The 20,653-nt window shown below is 42.7% G+C and overlaps 1 protein-coding gene across 2 annotated transcripts in view; it reads left to right on the top strand.

Annotated features, from left to right (window-relative positions):
* LOC125633213 (uncharacterized) overlaps positions 1–20,115 on the top strand; it is a 29,264-nt gene extending 9,149 nt beyond the window's left edge. For both annotated transcript variants that reach the window (XM_048842199.2, XM_048842200.2), the window contains one exon: positions 18,809–20,115. In XM_048842199.2, coding sequence (XP_048698156.2) covers positions 18,809–19,612 — 804 coding nt within the window. In that variant the 3' untranslated portion in view covers positions 19,613–20,115. The remainder of the gene's footprint in view (positions 1–18,808) is intronic.
* Positions 20,116–20,653: the final 538 nt, after the last annotated feature.

Here is a 20,653-nt window from a genome sequence, read left to right as displayed (position 1 = left end):
ACAGTGCATCACAGGCTTGCAAGAGCTCTACTTTCTTTGGAGTGTGGTTCTAACTGGCTGGACATAACAAGAGTTTCACAGCACCCTGCCTAGACTCTGTCTGGAAAGCTCAGTCCTTAAAGGCACTGCCCCAAATACTACAGTCCCAATGAGGTCCTGGACTGATCGTGAATCATTCATAAGAAAGATTAAGAAGAGGTAAGCAGTTCTGACGATGGAGGGAGCCTTGAACAACAAGGAAACCAAAGGAGAATTTTGTTATGTTTGGATCCAACAGAGAAGGAGATGGAGCTCAGAGAATCCACAGTCAAATCATGTTAGGGAGGATGATAGTAAGGAAGCAGACCTCTTAAACTGATGATTTTAGAAACTTCTAGCAGGAGGGGCCCGGTTCTGTTCCCAGTTAAATCAATAGGAATGTTGCCATTGTCTTCAGTGGTAACAGGTTTAGGCTAATATACAGAAGCAGAGGGGAAGGAAGGGTGATCCAGTGGACATACTGTATTTAGGTTTTCAGAATGCCTTTGGCAAGGTCCCACACCAAAGACTCTTAAGCAAAGTAAGCTGTCAGGGGATAAGAAGGAAGGTCCCCTCCTACATCAGTAACTGGTTAAAAGATAGGACACAAAGGGTAGGAATAAGTGGTTAGGGAAGTAAATAGTGGTGGTCCCCCTTGGACAAGTACTGTTCAACATATTCATAATCTGAGAAAAGGGAGTAAACAGTGAGGAGGCAAAATTTACAGATGATGCAAAACTACTCAAGAAAAGTCCAAAGCAGACTGAAGAGTTACAAAGGGATCTCACAAAACTGGGTGACTGGGTAACAAAATGGCAGGTGAAATTCAATGCGGATAACTGCAAACTAATACACACTGGAAAACATAATCCCAACTATTCATATAAAATGATGGGATCTAAATTAGCTGTTACCACTCAAGAAAGACCTTAAAGTCATTGTGGATACTTTTTTGAAATCAGCTGCTCAATGTGTAGTGGCAGTCAAAAAAGCAAACTGAATGTTGGGAATCATTAGGAAAGGGATAGATAATAAGACCGAAAATAACATACTGCCTCCATATAAATCCATAGTACGCCCACATCTTGCATCGTGCATGCAGATCTGGTCGCCCCAACTCAAAAAAGATATATTGGAACTGGAAAAGGTACAAAAAGGATGACAAAAATTATTAGGGGTACAGAACAACTTCCTCACAAGCTGTTAATAAGAACATAAGAATGGCCCTATTGGGTCAGACCAAAGGTCCATCTCGCCCAGTATCCTGTCTTCTGACAGTGGCCAGTGCCAGGTAATGAATGAACGGAGGGAGTAATCATCAAGTGATCCATCCCCTGTTGCTCATTCTCAGCCTCTGGCAAACAGAGGCTAAGGACACCATTCCTACTCACCCTGTCTAATAGCTATTGATGGACCTATCCTCCATGAATTTATCTAGTTCTTTTTTGACCCCTGTTATGGTCTTGGCCTTCACAACATCCTCTGGCAAGGAGTTCCACAGGTTGACTGTGCATTGTTGTGAAGAAATACTTATTTTTATTTGTTTTAAACCTGCTGTCTATTAATTTCATTTGGAACTTTTCAGCTTGGAAAAGAGATGATTAAGAGGGACATGTGCCCCATCCCCTAATCATTTCCATTGTCCTCTGCTGGACTCAATTTGTCCCTATCCTTTTGGTGGGGGGGGGGAACCAAAACTGGATGCAATACTCCAGATGTGGCCTCACCAGTGCTGAATAGAGGGGAATAATCACTTCCCTCGATCTGCTGGCAATGCTCCTACTAATGCAGCCCAACATGCCATTAGCCTTGTTGGCAACAAGGGCACACTATTGACTTATATCCAGCTTCTCGTCCACTGTAATCCCCAAGTCCATCAATGGCTATTAGCCAGGATGGGCAGGGATGCAAACCCATGATCTGAAGTGTCCCTAGCCTCTGTTTTCCAGAAGCTGGAAATGGGCTACAGAGGATGGATCACTTGATGATTACCTGTTTTGTTCATTCCCTCTGAAGCACCTTGCATTGGCCCCTGTCTAAAGACAAGATACTGTGGTAGATGGACCCAATATGACTGTTATATTCCATGCATGCAGAAAATACCCAAAAATAGTGTTTCAAGAATGCGTTAAAACAGGGAATTAATTGAGTGACGTGAATGATGTGATTTGAATAAGAATTTGTTTACTTTACCCTGATCGCCCCTGACAAACAATGATTGCTTAATATCCTGATGGCATCTATGAGCAGGCTAACATAAGCAAAAGGAGTTGTTGGATGAGAAGGTGACTGATTCTATAACCTTGGCTGTGCAACCTTGCAGTGAATCACCCCAAACTGAGACTACTTAATCCCCTCAGTAAAGGGATCAGAAGCGGGAAAGCAGCTGTAAGGAAGACCTGGCTAAAACATAGGATTTCTTGTTTGTGAGAAATTTAAATATTTGAAACTTGGTTTAGTTCCAATTAAAAATATATATATATATATTCTAAATCCTCACCCTGGAAATCCTGAAAACATTTTGTTTTGGAAACACTGGCACATGGTGTTTCTGAAACAAAATATGCTCCACAGGACCAGCTACTGAAACTGAGTCCAAGTCTACACTTACAAGCTTACAGTGACACAGCTGCACCAATACAGCTGTGCCACTGTAAGAGCACTCAGGTAGCCACATTATGCTGACAGGAGAGCGCTCGCCCATCGACATAATAAAACTGTCTCAACAAGCAACGGTAGCTGTGTCATAGAATCATAGAATCATAGAATATAAGGGTTGGAAGGGACCCCAGAAGGTCATCTAGTCCAACCCCCTGCTCGAAGTAGGACCAAATTCCAGTTAAATCATCCCAGCCAGGGCTTTGTCAAGCCTGACCTTAAAAACCTCTAAGGAAGGAGATTCTACCACCTCCCTAGGTAACGCATGTCGGCAGGAGAGTGTCTCCCACCAGAACAGCACTGCGCGTATGAGTGCTTATGCCAGCAAAATGTATGTTCGCTCAGGGCAGTGTTTTTTCACACCCCTGAGTGACAAGTTTTGCCATCATAATTGCTAGTGTAGACATGGCCTGACATTGTTAATTTCACATGAAAAGAATGCAAGAATGTCAAGTCAGCAGCTTCCAGAGTTGCCAAGTTTGGTAGCTCTGGGACAGTCCCCCATATAGATTATCCTGGAACTGGGTATCCCAGAGCTTCAAGGCTCTTGGGCCAGTCAGTGTGGTGGGGCTACTCTAGAGCTATGGCTTGATGCTTGAGGCTCCCAGCAACCTTTCAGGTGCGTTGGCAGGGTACTAGAATCATGCCTGTGATTGAACAAAATTTTGTCAAACCCAGCTGGCTTTTGAGACATCTTGTGCTCAATGAACTGGCATTTTCCAACAAAACTCTATTTTTGTCATACTTTCCAGCCACCTCTAATCTAACATTTGGCCTGAGTTTGACTCCACAACCCACTTGTGTTAGTGTCTCTGTTATCCTCATGTGTATCATGGCTGAATCCTCATGCCTGTGTATGGGCCTGATACAAAGCCCATGGAAATCAGTGAAGAGACTCCCTTTGACTACCATGGGCTTTGGGTTATACCCTCAATAACTAGCACTTAGGCTTGTGTACTGGGCTTGTGCCACTTTGTGGCATTTGGTTTCGTTTTTGTCCTGGCCTAGCCTTTCTATACCACGCATCTTATTATTGTGGCTGAGCAATGGCCATGCTTTTGCTGCCCAATGAGCACTGTGATGAGAACTTTCTTACAAAATGGTGTCTAATACTCTTTCCTTTTCACATGATGCAACTGAGATCTCCCTCACTTTTGGAAAAGAAGCCTCCCTCTCTCTATGCATTTTGTAGGTTTGATATACTGTCCTCCACAAATACAATGTATGCCCCCCCAAGTTTCCAATCTATAGAATATATCCAACAGCTTTGACATACCCTTAGAGACAGGTATGTGTGTACACACACAATAGTATCACACTATCAGATCTATCAACACCTCTAAATCTGTACACCTCTTTAAAAATATCTTTGAATTGCACAGAAAATATTTGCATACTCATTATTTTGGCAAACATAGAGCCAGGTATAAACCAAGAATGCAGTTTTACTGTAACTGGCTCTAGTGTGATACAGGATTACATAGATCATAAAGTAGTTTTGGATAAAGTCTATTAACTGTCCTTGAGGGAGAGGGAAAGGAGTCCAGCCATGTCTTATGTTTACACTGAAACATTAAAAAGTAATATACAGTCACTCACATCTCTGCTTTCTGGTGAAAACTCAAACTGTAAATTCATTCTCTTATAACCAGAAAATTAAATCAGGTATCTTTGCAGAGTGAACAAAGTGACCTTTGATCCATGACAACTAGCAGAAAATCAAATTAAGCACCACATGGTCTTTGACTCTGTTGCTCATTAGATCAGTTCAGGGACTGAAGGAGAGTAAGGAAATTTTGGTTATTAAACTCTATCTCAGACCCTCGTGCAGTAGATTTCTCCTCTTTCTCCCAGGGCAGAGACTCTTATTCTATCCAACAGGCAAGTTGCAACTGTCACATTGCCAAAGAGATAGGATTGTTTATTGCAAACATCTCTTACTTTGATTGGGAATAAGAAATGTTTCTTTGTATTCAAAACTCTGATTTGCTTCTCTGAATTCCTTCTCTGTGCTTACACCACAGGAAGGAAATCAGGACAGAAAGATGTTTACCTTTTATTTCCATTTTCTTGTCCTAGGCTTCTGCTATCAATAAGCTGCTACTGAATATGAACAAAAGAAACTACAATCATTACAGTCTCCCTCTGGATTTCCTTTTTTTCTGTAGTATACACTATGATTTTTACTCAGACAATATGGTCCTTAGTATTTAAAGCCAATAATTTAGGCGATACTATTTTGAGAGAGGGATTAGGATCATTTCCCAGGGGATACCTTACATTCCTGGATCTTACTTGAATCCTGCTCCCATTGAAATCAAATGCAAAACTCCCATTGAAGTAATTCTTCAGGGTCAGGCCACTGGCTTTCAGGAGAGCTGGTCAGGTTTTTTGGATAGAAATTTTGCTGAAAATTAATATTTGTTTTCTTTTTCACAATTGTTAACAGAAAATCTTGACTTTTCATTGGAAAACCAAAAAAAAAAAAAAAAACCTACTGAAAACTACTCAAATTGTCAAGTTTTGGGTTTTCAGTTTTGCAACAAAAAAATAAAGGAAGGCAGACACTTTCCATAAAAATTGTTTACTTAAAAATCCAGTTTTCTGCTATCAAGGTTTGACAGCATTTTTGAACATCACTATGCTCCAGTTGTTCCAAACAACATTCCAGAGCTGTATTACTTTTAGCTAAAAGTTTATTTTGGTGCAGATTCTGTTAACTGTAGAAGTCTTATTCCCCAACAGCCTACGAAGGAAGGGTCACACTGAATCAGACCAATGACCTATCTATCCTAGTGTCTATTACTCCAACATTGGCCAATACCAGGTGCTTCAGAGGGGATGAACAGAACAGGGCAATCATCAAGCGATCCATTCCCTGTTCAGTCCCAGCATCTGGCAGCCAGAGGTAAAAGACACCAGGAGCATGGGGCTGTATCCCTGATCTGGGCTAATAGACATTGATAGACCTATCTTCCATGAACTTGTCTAATTCTTTTTTGAACCCAGTTATACTTTTGGCCTTAACAACATCTCCTGGTAACAAGTTCCACAGGTTGACTGTGTTGTGTGAAGAAGTACTTCCTTATGTTTGTGTTTTAAACCCACTGCCTATTAATTTCATTGGGTGACCTCTGGTTCTTGTGTTATGTGAAGGGGTAAATCATACTTCCTTATTTACTTTTGCCACACCATTCATGATTTTATGTAGCTCTATAATATTGCCCCCTTAGTGGTCTTGCTTGTAAGCTGAAGAAGTCCCAGTATCTTTAATCTCTCCTCATATGGAAGCGGTTCTATGCACCTAATCTTTTTTTTTGTTGCCCTTCTGTATACTTTTGCCAGTTCTAATATCTTTTTTGAGATGGGCTGACCAGAACTGCACACACTATCCAAGGTGTAGGTGTACCCTGGATTTATAGTGGCATTATGTTATTTTCTGTCTTAGTATCTGTCCCTCTCCTAGTGGTTAATAACATTCTGTTCGCTTTTTTGACTGCTGCTGCACATTGAGCAGATGTTTTCAGAGAACTATCCACAATGATTCTAAGATCTTTCTTGAGTGGTAAGAACTGTTTAGACCTGTAGCAAGGCAGTGACTCACCGTTGCAGCACCTCCTGCTAGTCATCCTGGGAATTAGCCCTTCCAACCCCAAGCACCCTCTGCAGGCCGTTATCTTGCTTGCCGCTGGCACCCATGTCCCTCCCGGACCCTGGTGACCCTTTGCCTTGGGGTGCTGCCCCCTGGCAGTGTCACCACACTCTGGGTCTCCCCTCCCAGGGGAACCCCCAACCCTTTATCCCCACCTTGCCTCAGTGGCTACTGACGGTCATATCTAGCCCCCACACCCACTGGGGCAGACTGCAGTCTGTAAACCACTTATCAATGTGGCACAGGGGTTTGGACCTGCTGCCTTTGCCTAACCCCAGGCTACACCTCTGTAGCCTCAATACCTGCTTTGGGCCTTATCCAAGGCCTCAGCCTGGGGAGTTGCCAGGCTGGAACTCCCCAGCCCCTCTTGCCTTTCCCCAGAACTGGTCTACTCGGGTAACCTGCTCAGCTCCCAGGCAGCCAGATCCACCTCTCTCCACAGCTAGAGAGCTAGTAGCCCTTTTATAGGACCAGCTGTGGCCTGATTGGGGCGTGGCCCGAGCTGTGGCTGCTTCCCCAATCAGCCTAGCCTATTGGCTCCCAGGGGCAGCCCTTTCCCAGGGCTGTTTTAACCCCTTCAGGGCCGGAGCAGGTGACCACCCCGCTACAAGACCCCATCATTTTCTATATATAGTTGGGATTATGTTTTCCAATGTGCATTACTTTGTATTTATCAACATGGAATTTCATCTGCCATTCTGTTCCCTAGTTACACAATTTTGTGAGATTCCTTTGTAACTCCTCAGTCTGCTTTGGACTTAACTATCCTGAGTAATTTTGTATCAGCAATTTTTGCCACATCACTGTTTATCCCTTTTTCCAGCTCACTTATGAATATATTGAATTGCACTCTTCCCAGTACAGATACCCATGGGACAGTACTATTTACCTCTCTCCATTCTGAAAACTGGCCATCTATTCTATCCTTTGTTTCCTGTCTTTTAACCAGCTACTGGTCCACAGGAGGACTTTCCCTTTTATCCCACAACTGCTTACTTTTCTTAAGAGCCTTTGGTGAGGGACCTTGTCAAAGGCTTTCTGAAAGTCCAAGTACACTATATCCATTGGATCACCCTTGTCCATTTGTGTTTGACCCCCTCAGTCTTGTGGAAGTTAGAGGGACTACTGTCATATATGGAGTTAGTAAGTAAAAAGTGTTTTCAAAGGTATCAGAATTTGGCCTTTTGTGATGAAGCTGCTTCTAAAAACTGGATTCGAAATTTTACCTGGTGTGTTGTACCTACAAGTCAGTATTCTAATGGCTCATCCCTTCTGTTCAGCCTTTTTGCTATCAATTCAATTCTTCCTTCAGTGGATGTCTGCTGTAGCTAGCTGCATTTTGTGCAGATGAACAAGTATTTGCTCAAATATTTTTTGAATTCCTATAGATTCTCCCAGCCAAATTTCTTCCATACTGGGGTTCAGAGGGTGGCAACCCAGGGAAAAAACATTTTGAAAATGTTTCTACCATGCCAAATATGCAGGCTGATCAGGTCACCCTATGAATCTGGTTCTCTTTTGCCTCTACAGAGCCCTAAGGATTCGGACTAGGTCCCATACAGTAACCTTTATTGTCTGTGAATAGGAATCATCTGTGGAAGTCTACAATGTTTGCTGAAAGAAAGGACTATGATATCCATTACTTTCCTGACTAGGATTTTTCCTAGCACAGAGATGGTATCGGGCTGATTGCATTATGGCATGATCAAAAACTTGGCTACTGCATCAATATCTGTTCTTCAGCAACCCACCAGTATATTGACAGACTAGAAGCCAAAAATGAATTTGCACTGTGGTTCGGGGTATATGTTTCATGTGTTATCACTTATGCTGAAGGGAACATAGGTAATGCCATACCAGATCAAAGCAGAGGTATGAAATACAAATTTTTCAGCCATAACCATTTCTGCACTCACTTTTATGTTGTGCTCTATGCATGGAATGGCCTTTCAGGACACCTGCCATGCCACTTCTCTCTCTCTCTCCCCATAAAAGCCTCTTCTGCTGCACCCCGTGTTAGAGGCTGGCTGACTAAGGATAAGTTCTAGGAGTTGGGGATAATTAATATATTATGCCCTCCAAAAAAAGTTACCCAGGTTATAAACTGTAACATGATTAACTTGTAAACCCAGGGAGGCCTTGTGCATTCTCTGTGTTTGGAAAGCACTGTGCACACTGCAAACACTGCAGCTACTGCAAACAAATAACGGTGAATCATTGCTATCAATTTATTCTGGAACCTCTTGACATCTCTCTTACAGTGCCTGCAAAACGCAGGGGATGCAGACATCTGTTTTATAGAAGCACATTTTCCAGTATAAATCCCATGCAACACTGCGCATCACAACCTATAAGTCTTCAGCTAAAACTCTCAGTCACTAGGACTACTTCAGGCTATTAGCAAATAAGTAGTTTTTGTGAGCTTTGGTTCCTTTTTTAAATGTTTGTTTTGTCAGTCTGAGTTATGAGTTTGCATACTAATAATGCACCTTCCCTGAGCCAAGGCTGCAGATTGCACTTGGCAGTTCAGGAGTTGGACAACATTTCATAGGCTTTCAAGGCAATGCAGAGCACTGGTGTCTATAGGAGTTGGAAATATGTGAATAGCTTTCACTTGCCAGGCCCATGCTGTTTGAAAGGATCATGGGGTAGAATAATGGGTTGAGATGGAAAACATATCAGCACTACATATCAGCTTACTTTGAGCTGGGGAGAGTGAGGTGGGGTGAATTAAATATATTGTGGAGTACTTAAACTAATCCTCATGCTGGGTAACCATTACAAAAGCATTCTGCTTTGCCTTCACATTGAGAAAATCCTGGGCACTCGGACTCTTTAATCTAGCAGAGAATAGCACAACAAGCTGGAAGTTAAAGCAAAAACAAGTTCTACTTAGGAATACGGCATCTCTTTAACACTGAGGATGCTTGTTCCAGTGGTTAAACTGCCAAGATAAGTGGATGGATTCACCATCTTTTAACGTTGTCAAAGTGAGACAGGATGCCTGTTTGGACAATGCTTGGTCAAACAAGTTACTGAGGTCATTCTATGTAACACAATTCCAGGAAAAAACACTCCATCATGCTGAAACCTATTGTGTCTATGTAGTCAGTAAAAAGAAAAGGAGGACTTGTGGCACCTTAGAGACTAACAAATGTATTTGAGCATAAGCTTTCATGAGCTACAGCTCACTTCATCGGATACAATCACGAAAGCTTATGCTCAAATACATTTGTTAGTCTCTAAGGTGCCACAAGTACTCCTTTTCTTTTTGCGAATACAGACTAACACGGCTGCTACTCTGAAACCTGTCATTATATAGTCAGTGTGAAGCAATGGAAGCAGATACCAGCATGGCTGAGAGCTTTTTGTTCAGAATATCAATAGGCTGAATCATCATTAAGTTTCACAGTCTTTTGCCCTCCAGTTTAAGTTCTCAGCCATTTTGACTTTATGAATTACACTTGTGCAGTGTACATCTACACTAAGGCATCTATCTACGTCATGCCAAGAGTCCTACACCATGGTAACTCACCCAGTCACCACCCTTTCTCTACAGCTAATTTGCATGTAACAGTAGCATGGGTTATATAAAGGAACCTGCATAGATGGTGGATTACTTGGCCCAACTGCCATACCTGTGCGACAGCACGCACAATAACCCCAAGCACAGCCCCTTGAGGCAGTTCACACCCCTCATTCACTACCCACATACAAATCTCCTGGCACAACACACACATTCACTTACCCACCCTCACTCATACTTACCATAAAGTCATAAACTTGTGTGGCAAAGTCATGGGTCCATCACTAGTACAGGAGTAACTGGATGAAAACTTATGACCTTTATTATACAGGAGATCAGACAAGATGATCTAATGGTCCCTTTTGGCCTTAATCTACAAAAACCTCAATTCTATAGATTCCTGTTTAATACTTTGTGTATTAAATTCATCTATGTCTATATTACCCAAAAAGTCAACGGTATCATATTTTCTGCTCAGTGATTGCTGAATTTGAAAAGTTTCATTCGCCAATTAAATTTGAAAGGTTTCATTCACAAATTAAATGTTTTCAGGCTGGTCTGCACTAGACAATGGACTACGCCTATGGCTGTTCCAAGCTGACTTTGGAAGATAGAAGACTTTTTTCGTGAAATCCTGGCCCCTTTGCAGCCAATAAGAATATTGTTATTGATTTCATTGGGCCCAGGATTTATCCACAGTCAATTACAAGAACTCTAGTATCTTCTTATGAAGCATCTGCTATAGGCCACTTTCAATGACCAGAAACTAGACTTATGTGGACCCTTCAACTTATCCTGTAACAATTCCCATAGTAATATAGCCATCCTTTTAAGATACATCTTACTCCTGTGAAAGACATTGCATGGTTGGTATTGGCATAAGTGTTCCCTTGCAGAAGAAACAAGTAGCCTGAATGGAAACTTGCAGCCTGTTCTATCCCTTTAAGCAATCCTAAGTGGGAAAGGGAGGGACAAGTGAGACACAGCAAACCAAAGAAAAGACCTAGTAGAATATTTTGTGGAGTGTCAGACTAGCCTTTACAAACTATGTGCTACAGCACATTCATTAGCAAATGGCTAACTTGAGGTCCAAAGTCTATTGTACACAAAACCTAGGACATTGTCCTAGGTACCACAATAAATATGCAATAAATATGTGTACTATAGAAGGTTCATGATTGACTTAAGTAGGGCTGGCCAGAAATCAAGAATTCCATTTCACAAAATTGAGGGTTTTTTTCCTCTTCACACTGGAATGAAATATGTTTCATGGGAAAACACAATAGCTCAGAATAGTCTATGCCCTGGTGGTTCGGGCACTCAGCTGGTATGTAGGAAAGTTAGGCAGAGCAAAGACTTGAAACTGGGTCTCACACATTCTAGATGAGTAACCTAACATCTAGGCTATTGGCTGTTCTGGGGTAGGGGGCATCTCTTTCGCCTACCCACCTGAAATTCTATCCTGGACTGGAGGAAATGGTATTTTTTGACCTGCTCTAATTTTAACCATTTTGGATGTCTTTTGTTCATGTTTATTACATGAATCTCAATATCCAGTTCAGACTTTGTAAGCTGTCATTGTCCCAAGAATATGTATTAACCTTGAGCTTCAGAGATTATGGTTTACATAGATTTTAAATTCAGTATATTTATAGCAGACAGCATGACTCTATTTTTGTTGTATCTATTTTAAGCAGGTTAAGTCCATTGACTTACATTTTTCCCCATGTTTACACATGTATAAATTGGCCTAAAGCCTGTGATAACTATTACTGTTTAAAATTCTATTGTCCAAGTTTTAGTCACTGATTTTTATTCCAGTGATTATAATTTTACATAGTCTTCTAATCATAAGCAACTTTTTGAGGATTTCCACAAGACAAAACATCTCAAACTAAACAACTTCAATGAATTACAACTGAATTGTAATTCAACACTTATTTTCAAAAGGAGACTTAGTTTCCTATTCTTGATTGGCTGCAATTTGAGACACTAAGACTTATCTCTTTACCTTTTTTTTTTTTTTTTTTTTTTTTTAAGAGCTGAAGTTCTAAATACTGGATATTTAAATATTTACAACTTTTAAAAATCTGGAACCCTATAACATTATTTTAATAATATAGCATCTTAGCCTGATGTCACAGTACACAATATAATAAATAAGTCTTCAAATCAACACAGCACACTATCTACTTTCCTGTAAACTGTACTGTCACCTGAGAAAAATGGTTAACCCCAGTCCTTACTCAGATGCTCTACAATACTGTCTCAAACTAGAAAACTTACTATGTAACAAATGATTCGATTATACAGGCTGTCACCCTCTTTGTCTGGCCAATCGCAAAAACAAGAGGAAAGTATGTGAAAGGGAGGCTCCTTATGACCTAAATAAAGTGTCCTGTTGTTTTTTGGATACTCTCTCAGGGGTTATGATAGTTAAAGGTATAACTAATCCTGGGGGAAGGGGTGATCTGGAGCAAGGGTTCTCAACCTTTTTCTTTCTGAGGTCACCCCAACATGCTATTAAAAACTCCATCGCCCACCGGTGCCACAACGGGATTTTTTCTGCATATAAAAGCCAGGGCCTGCATTGGGGGTAGCAAGCAGGGCAACTCCATGGGACCTGAGAATCTATGCTGCTCAGGCTTCAGCTTTGACCCCGGGTGGCGGGGTTTAGTGCAGTGTGGCTTTGGCTTTCGGCCCTGGGCCCCAATGAGTCTAATGCCAGCCCTGTTTTGAGGACCCTTTGAAACCTGCTCATGGCCCCACAGGGGTGCTCGGACCCTGGCTGAAAACTGCTGATCTGGAGGTTCTAAATCATTCATCTTGCTGAGCTGATTTTATAACTTATTTGTTTTGTATTCTATGGACTAAGACTAAGATGCTATATTAATTTATAATCATCTGGTAAGAGCACATTAAATACAGTACAACTATGATACTGCAAACACTGAGCCTACCTAAAATAAAGGGCAGAGGTTCTTAATAGTCATTAGAATGAGTGGATTCGTTTTAGACAATTCATACATTTGCAAGACCAGTTTAGGTCTTCAAGGAAAAATGGAAAGCTTGATAATAGTAATGCTTTGAACTTAAATTTAAGCATAGGTATTTTTAATATAAATCATGAACAGGTCACGGGCCTGAATTTTTGTTTATTGCCCATGACCGGTCCATGACTTTTACTAAAAATACCCATGACTAAATCACAGTCTTAATCATTATACACTCTGCACCTATTAATCTGAAAAATATTTCAGTTAACAAAGAGAAGTTAAAGTCTGGCCACATAAGATGTGTTGCTGTCCCATTATAAAATAGTTACACTTGTAGAGACATAATTAAATTCAAATTTTCATTTAAATTTCACACAATAGTCTTGACAAATACTCCCTTAAGACAGAATTCATTGCTGGCAGTCTGGGACCCTAGTTAAGGCTGGCAGTCAACTATAACTTGACTATCCTGCACTTGTCCCTGTGACAAAGAATAAGTACAGGGTAGTCCTTTATTTTTTATATTTGCGGATTTATAGATGCTGGTTTCCTTATTTTATTAAAATAGCTTCTGTTTGGAGTACCTTATAAGTTACGGTGCTCTCTTTTGATCATATATGTGCTTGGTATATGAAAAACAGGTGCATATCTTTCATAAAGGTGAAGGGTGGAAATCTTAACCTACCATCAGGTATTGAATAGGCTTAATAGATTTTCCTTGAATGGAGAGATCAGATACGAATAGATGTCTTAGTGTGGTGGTTTGTAGGGTGAATGACATCTGTATGGTTTATTGACAATCCTGCAAGATGCTGAGTACTTCTTTGGACCTGTATGTCTACTCCTACTAACTTTTAAATAGATCTTACATGATCAGCCCCTATATAGGAAATAGCATGTGGTAAGTGTTACTGTTTGGCAGGATTATATATGACTTTGGGTGCTATGCAGTGGAGTGGCTGTAGATTATTATGTAGATTATCACTGGGAAAACCTGAAATCTAAGTGTGGAACTTGTTTCCCATATCTGTGAGGGGACTCTTTACATTGAGATCTTCTCCTTTCACACATGGAGAGTGAGGAGGGGTTGACTACCTCAGCATTCTCTATATTCAGACACTTAGAAGGATGCTCCACAGTTCTAGGGATAGACCAGGGATAGGACCCAGGCACATACTTGGTGCACCTCCATCAGAAGCCCAGATGATGAGGAAAAGATACAGCCTCAATCTGTCTCTTCCATTGCTCTCTCTGTGATGGGGATCCCTTTTTGTGTTCTCTTTCAGCAGAGACAATAGCTGATTTCAAGTTAACAAGGGTTGTATAAAATTCCCCCTTGGGAAGGATAGGACAAAACAATTAATAATGGTAGAGTGGCCATGCCTGAAACTGACTAGTTCCTTGGCAAATAAATTACAACTCTCTGCCCAGTTGTTTAACTTCCCAGCAGATATCTGCCATAGACCTTCAAAAAACACCCCTAAGTGACTAACTGGTTAGTAATTTATTACACAGTCCTACCTGAGTCCCCTGCCTTGAATGCAAGGGACTCAGAGCTCCAGTATGAAACTGGAGCAAAGCCTGTTGAGAATCTTTGGGTTAATTTTAGAGGCAAGAGCAACAAGGGTGATGTGGGTGTCTGCTATAGAGCACCAAACCAGGAAGATGAGGTACACAAGGCTTTCTTCAAACAAATAACAGAAGTTTCCAGATCACAGGCCCTGATTCTCAAGGGGAATTTCAATCACCCTGACATCTACTAGGAGAGCAATACAGCAATGTACAGACAATCTAGGAATCTTTTGGAGACTGTTGGGGACAACTTCCTCATGCAAGTGCTCGAGGAACCAACTAGGGGCCATGCTCCTCTTGACCTGCTGCTCAAAAACAAAGAAGAATTGGTAGGGGAAGTAAAATTGGGTGGCAACCTGGGCTGCGGTGACCATGAGATGGTCAGGTTCAGGATCCTGACAAATAGAAGAAAGGAGAGCAGCAGAATACGGACCCTGGACTTCAGAAAAGCAGACTTTGACTCCCTCAGGGAACTGATGGGCAGGATCCCCTGGGAGGCTAATATGAGGGGGGAAAGAGTCCAGGGAAGTTGGCTGTATTTTAAAAAAGTCTTACTGACGGCGAAGGAACAAACCATCCCGATGTGCAGAAAGAATAGCAAATATGGCAGGCAACCAGCTTGGCTTAACAGAGAAATCTTCAGAGAGATTAAACACAAAATGGAAGCTTACAAGAAGTGGAAACTCGGACAGATGACAAGGGCGGAGTATAAAGATATTGCTCGAATGTGCAAGAATGTAATCACGAAGGCAAAAGCACAAGTGGAGTTGAAGCTAGCAAGGTATGTGAAGGGTAACAAGAAGGGTTTCTACAAGTATGTTAGCAACAAGAAAAAGGTCCAGGAAAGTGTGGGACCCTTACTGAATGGGGGAAGCAACCTAGTGACAGATAATGTGGAAAAAGCTGATGTACTCAATGCTTTTTTTGCTCGGTCTTCATAGACAAGGTCAGCTCCCAGACTACTGCACTGGGCAGCACAGTATGGAGGGGAGGTGAGCAGCCCTCAGTGGTGAAAGAACAGGTTAAGGACTATTTAAAAAAGCTGGACATGCAGAAGTTACTCCTGGGGGAATTCTGCCCCATGGAGTGTGCACAGAATTCATGTCCCCTGCAAATTTCTTTGCTTCCCCCACAGAAAAATGTCTTTCTGACAAGGAAGCAAAGGGAAGCTTCAAGAGCAGTCACACACCACTCTCTAGCTGAGCAGGTACATCATTTCCGGCACCCTGAGCAGCTGGTGGAGAGGTAAATAACTACAGGACTGGGGACACCCCAGCCAGTGACTTCTACCCTGAGCCGGGATCAGCTGCTAGTTTCAGCTGGGCTGGAGGCAGGAGAGGATGGGACTTCCTCTTTCCCTGCATGGAATGGCTGGGGCAGAGTCAGACCCACCCCCAGAAACCTCCCCCAACTGCAGGAAGCTCAGCATCCTCCCCTGCTTCCTGCCCCCATCACTTCTCAGCTGCCTGGGGAGGGGTCTCTGTATGTGGAGCTCCTCCCAACCCCCATGCATCCCCCAAACTCCCATACCCAGACACCCCCACCAAGCCTCACCCCATACACCCAGAACCCACCCTGGCACTCCATACCCAAACCCCACCACACTGAACCTCAACCCTTTCCTCCAGACCCACACCCTTGCACCCAGACTTCCCCCCACCGAGCTCCCTGCACTCAAACTCCCACCCTGACAAGTCCCACCTGTTGCACCACCCAGAGCCCCCACATCCAGACCCCCACTACTACTGACTCCCAATTAGCTGCACCCAGGCCCCACCAAGCCCCACTCCCCCAGCATCCAGATCCTCCTGCTGAGACCCCAACATTCAGACCCCCTTTTCTGAGCCCCAACCACTTTTACCTGGAAGCCTCTGCAGAGTCCCATTGTCCCTACACCTGGACTGCTTCTGTGCTTCAAGATCCCCCCCACACACCTAGACCACCCACTGAGCTGCCTTCACCCAGACTGTCCCACACCAAATCCTCTCACCCCATACCTGGATCCCCCACACTGAGCCCCTCCACACTTGGATCCTGCCTGGTTGAGCCTGCCTGCCCCACACCTGGTGCACCTATCACAGAGGGGCAGGGCACCAGGGTGTTTCTGGGGTAGTCCAATGTCATCTGCTGTGTCAGGGTTGGGTGCAGCCTCACCACTGAGTCCGTGTCCTGGGGGTGGGGAGGCTGCAGGGTGATCTCCCACCTTTGTACAGCTTGACAAAGCCCTGGTTGGGATAATTTAGTTGGTGTTGGTCTTGCTTTGAGCAGGAAGTTGGACTAGATGACCTTCTGAGGTCTGTTCCAACCCTAGTATTCTATGATTCTATGATTTCCTTCCAGTCTTACACTTCTATTATTCTATGATGCCCAGGATCATTTGTGTCCATTTTTTATAAATGGTAACAATAGTGTCAGTGGATCAACCTGGAGAAAAGTCCCTTTATTTACACTAAAAAGAACTCTGCCTACACAGGACTGCCAATCAGTATTGTCTATATAAACTTCTGCTAGGATAAGATCTTCTCGATAAGCTTTATTGTGGCATAGAATTTTAATGAACCAGCAGACTTCCTTGGTGGTGACTGAGAGCCAGTCTGAAAGGGAAAACAGCTGAGGTCCATTGAGATGTACCATAACAAATGACTGATAATAAGGGTCAGAAAAATGTCTCTCCAAAAGCATATTGGGAATCAGGGCTCTGAAATTTACCTTAATTTTCTCATAGCCTATGGCCAGCAACGTCCAAAATACAGATTTCTTTTTTCCTGTGGTCATGAGTTCAAATTTCTTCCACAGGGCTGTTTTCTTATTCAGCAATATTTTATATTCCTTTCTAAGGATAACTAATCAGGGGACCCATTATTTCTAATAGCTCTTGCCGTAGACTGATGCTGTTTTTTATAACCAAAGTAATGCAAATCATAACAGGTTTTTATCTTTTAGATGAAAATATTGTTTTTAGTGGTCAGACCACCCTGTAATTTTTTAACAATCACAACAAATACTATGTGAGCTTTCTGGATTGCTGGTTCATCAAAACTGGAATATAAAATATAAAGGGAAGGGTAACCACCTTTCTGTATACAGAACTATAAAATCCCTCCTGGCCAGAGGCAAAACCCTTTCACCTATAAAGGGTTAAGAAGCTAGGATAACCTCACTGGCACCTGACCAAAATGACTCAATGAGGAGACAAGTTACTTTCAAAGCTGGGGTGGGGGGAGGTGAGGGAACAAAGGGTCTGTCTGTCTGTGTGATGCTTTTGCCGGGACCAGGTCAGGAATGCTCTTCAGAACATCTGTTAAGTTAGTAAGTAATCTCGCTAGAAATGTGTTAGATTCTATTTTGTTTAAATGGCTGGTAAATAAGCTGTGCTGGATAGACTGTATATTCCTGTTTTTGTGTCTTTTTGTAACTTAAGGTTTTGCCTAGAGGGATTCTCTATGTTTTGAATCTGATTACCCTGTTAGGTATTTACCATCCTTTACAGAGGTGATTCTTTTACCTTTTCTTTAATTAAAATTCTTCTTTTAAGATCCTGATTGCTTTTTCATTGTTCTTTAAGATCCAAGGGTTTGGGTCTGTGTTCACCTATGCAAATTGGTGAGGATTTTTATCAAACCTTCCCCAGGAAAGGGGGTGTAGGGCTTGGGGGGATATTTTGTGGGGAAGACATCTCCGAGTGGGCTCTTTCCCTGGTCTTTGTTTAACACACTTGGTGGTGGCAGCATAGGGTTCAAGGACAAGGCAAAGTTTGTACCTTGAGGAAGTCTTTAACCTAAGCTGGTAAGAATAAGCTTAGGGGGTCTTTCATGCAGGTCCCCATACCTGTACCCTAGAGTTCAGAGTGGGGAAGGAACCTTGACATGGTGGCAGAGTGGTGGGATCATTTTAAGATTTTTTTTTTAGATAATTTTGAGATTTTTTTTTAGATAATTTTGAAGCAGAAGCACAGTAGGATTTTAAAAGGACATTTTTTCCCCCTTTGGGCTGCTTGGAAACAAGTTTTAAGCTGAAAGCAGTTAGAGTTTTTTTGTCTCTGCCTGGGGGCCAGAGCAGCAGGCATAACAAAGGGATTTGTCTTTTTTGAGCTGGAGTTTTCTCTACCTCAAGGCAGGGTAGTTAACCTCCTGCAGGGAAATTCACAAGTTTTTCACAGACTTGAAGAGGGTTTTTTGGTTTTTGTTTGTTTGTTTGTTTTTCAACAAAGAGCAACTAGAGGGTTTTTCTGTCTATTTGCCTGGAGACAAAGGATTTTTCTGTAGGCTGAAATAGCTATCAGAGAACATAGGTATCATATTACAGCACAGCAAAATTTTACAAGCCAAGTTTTTTTTTTTTTTTTAACTCTCTGGTGTAAAGTTAGTTAAAAACAGAGAGGCTAAGATGACAGAATCCAAGGCAGAAAAAAGCAAAGAGGCTGCCCACAGGAGAGCTATGGAGGTAAAGGAAACAGAATGGAAGCATGCTGAGGAGCAAAGGGAGGCTGCGCACAGAAGAAAACTGGAGGCAGTGAAAGAGGCAGAAAAAAAACAAGAGGCTGCCCACAGGAGAGCATTGGAGGCCAGGGAAAAAGCAATGGAGGCAAGAGGAAAAGAACTGGAGGAAAAGGAAAAAGAGAAGAAGCATGCACTGGAGATGGAGAAGGCAAAGGCTCAGCAGAATGTACCAACAATATACCCTAGCAATCCTTCTTCAGGTACTGCTTCACATCCCAGGAAGTTCCCCACCTACAAGGCAGGCGATGATACTGAGGCCTTCTTAGAAAACTTCGAAAGAGCCTGCCTTGGGTACAGCATCTCTACAGAACAATACATGGTAGAGCTGAGGCCACAGCTCAGTGGACCCTTAGCTGAGATGGCGGCTGAAATCCCTAAGGACCACATGAACAAGTATGAACTGTTTAAAACCAAGGCGAGAGTCAGAATGGGGCTAACAACCGAGCATTCCCGTCAACAATTCAGAGTCCTAAGGTGGAAACCAGACGTGTCATTTACCCAACATGCCTACCACATTGTGAAACATTGGGATGCCTGGATATCAGGGGCAAGTGTTAAATCTCCAGAAGATTTGCCCTTCCTAATGCAAATGGAGCAGTTCTTAGAGGGTGTTCCTGAGGAAATAGAAAGAGACATCCTAGGTGGGAAGCCCAAAACGGTAATCGAGGCAAGGGAGATTGGAGCCAAATGAGTGGAGGTGGCAGAAAAGAAGAAAACTGGTCGCAGTTGGAGCAGATACCAGAAGGGACAACCTCAGACCACACCCTACTACCAGGGGCAACCCAAGGCCCCAACTGAACCCCAAGGAACACTCCAGACACCTTATCGTCCCGCCACACTGTTCTCCAGCAACCCACTTCGCCCCAGTGACCCGTCAGCTGGACGATGTTTTAAATGTAACAAGCCGGGGCCCAAGACCAGGTCAAAGCCCCTCTCAAGCCACTCCCCATCATTGAGGTTCCATTTCAGCCAGTAGCTGTGTATATTCTGGGTTCTCTTCTGAAAAAGACACACAGACGAAAGCAGTACATACTGATTTTCATGGAGTTTGCCACCCGATGGCCCGAAGCAGTAGCTCTAAGCAACACTAGGGCTAAAAGTGTGTGCCAGGCACTAGCAGACATTTTTGCCAGGGTAGGTTGGCCCTCCGACATCCTCACAGATGCAGGAACTAATTTCCCGGCAGGAACTATGGAAAGCCTTTGGGAAGCTCAAGGGGTAAATCACGTGGTTACCACTCCTTACCACCATCAAACAAATGGCATGGTGGAGAAGTTTAATGGAACTTTGGGGGCCATGATACGTAAATTCATAAATGAGCACTCCAGTGACTGGGACCTAGTGTTGCAGCAGTTGCTCTATGCCTACAGAGCTGTACACATCTCAGTTTAGGGTTTTCACCATTTTAACTTGTATATGGCCGCTAAGTTAAGGAGCCATTACAGTTAGTGAAGCAGCAATGGATTTACACCTTCTCCAGGAACTAACATTCTGGACTTTGTAACCAACCTACAAAACACCCTCCGAAACTCTTTAGCCCTTGCTAAAGAAAACTTACAGGATGCTCAAAAAGAGCAAAAAACCTGGTATGATAAACATGCCAGAGAGCGTTCCTTCAAAGTAGGGGACCAGATCATGGTCTTAAAGGCGCTCCAGGCCCATAAAATGGAAGCATCGTGGGAAGGGCCATTCACAGTCCAGGAGTGCCTGGGAGCTGTTAATTGTCTTATAG

The sequence above is a fragment of the Caretta caretta genome, chromosome 3 (genome assembly GCF_965140235.1).
Source record: "Caretta caretta isolate rCarCar2 chromosome 3, rCarCar1.hap1, whole genome shotgun sequence".
Lineage (NCBI taxonomy): Eukaryota > Metazoa > Chordata > Testudines > Cheloniidae > Caretta > Caretta caretta.
The sequence above is the reverse complement of the archived record's forward strand: the minus strand, read 5'-3'. Positions and strand labels throughout refer to the sequence as shown.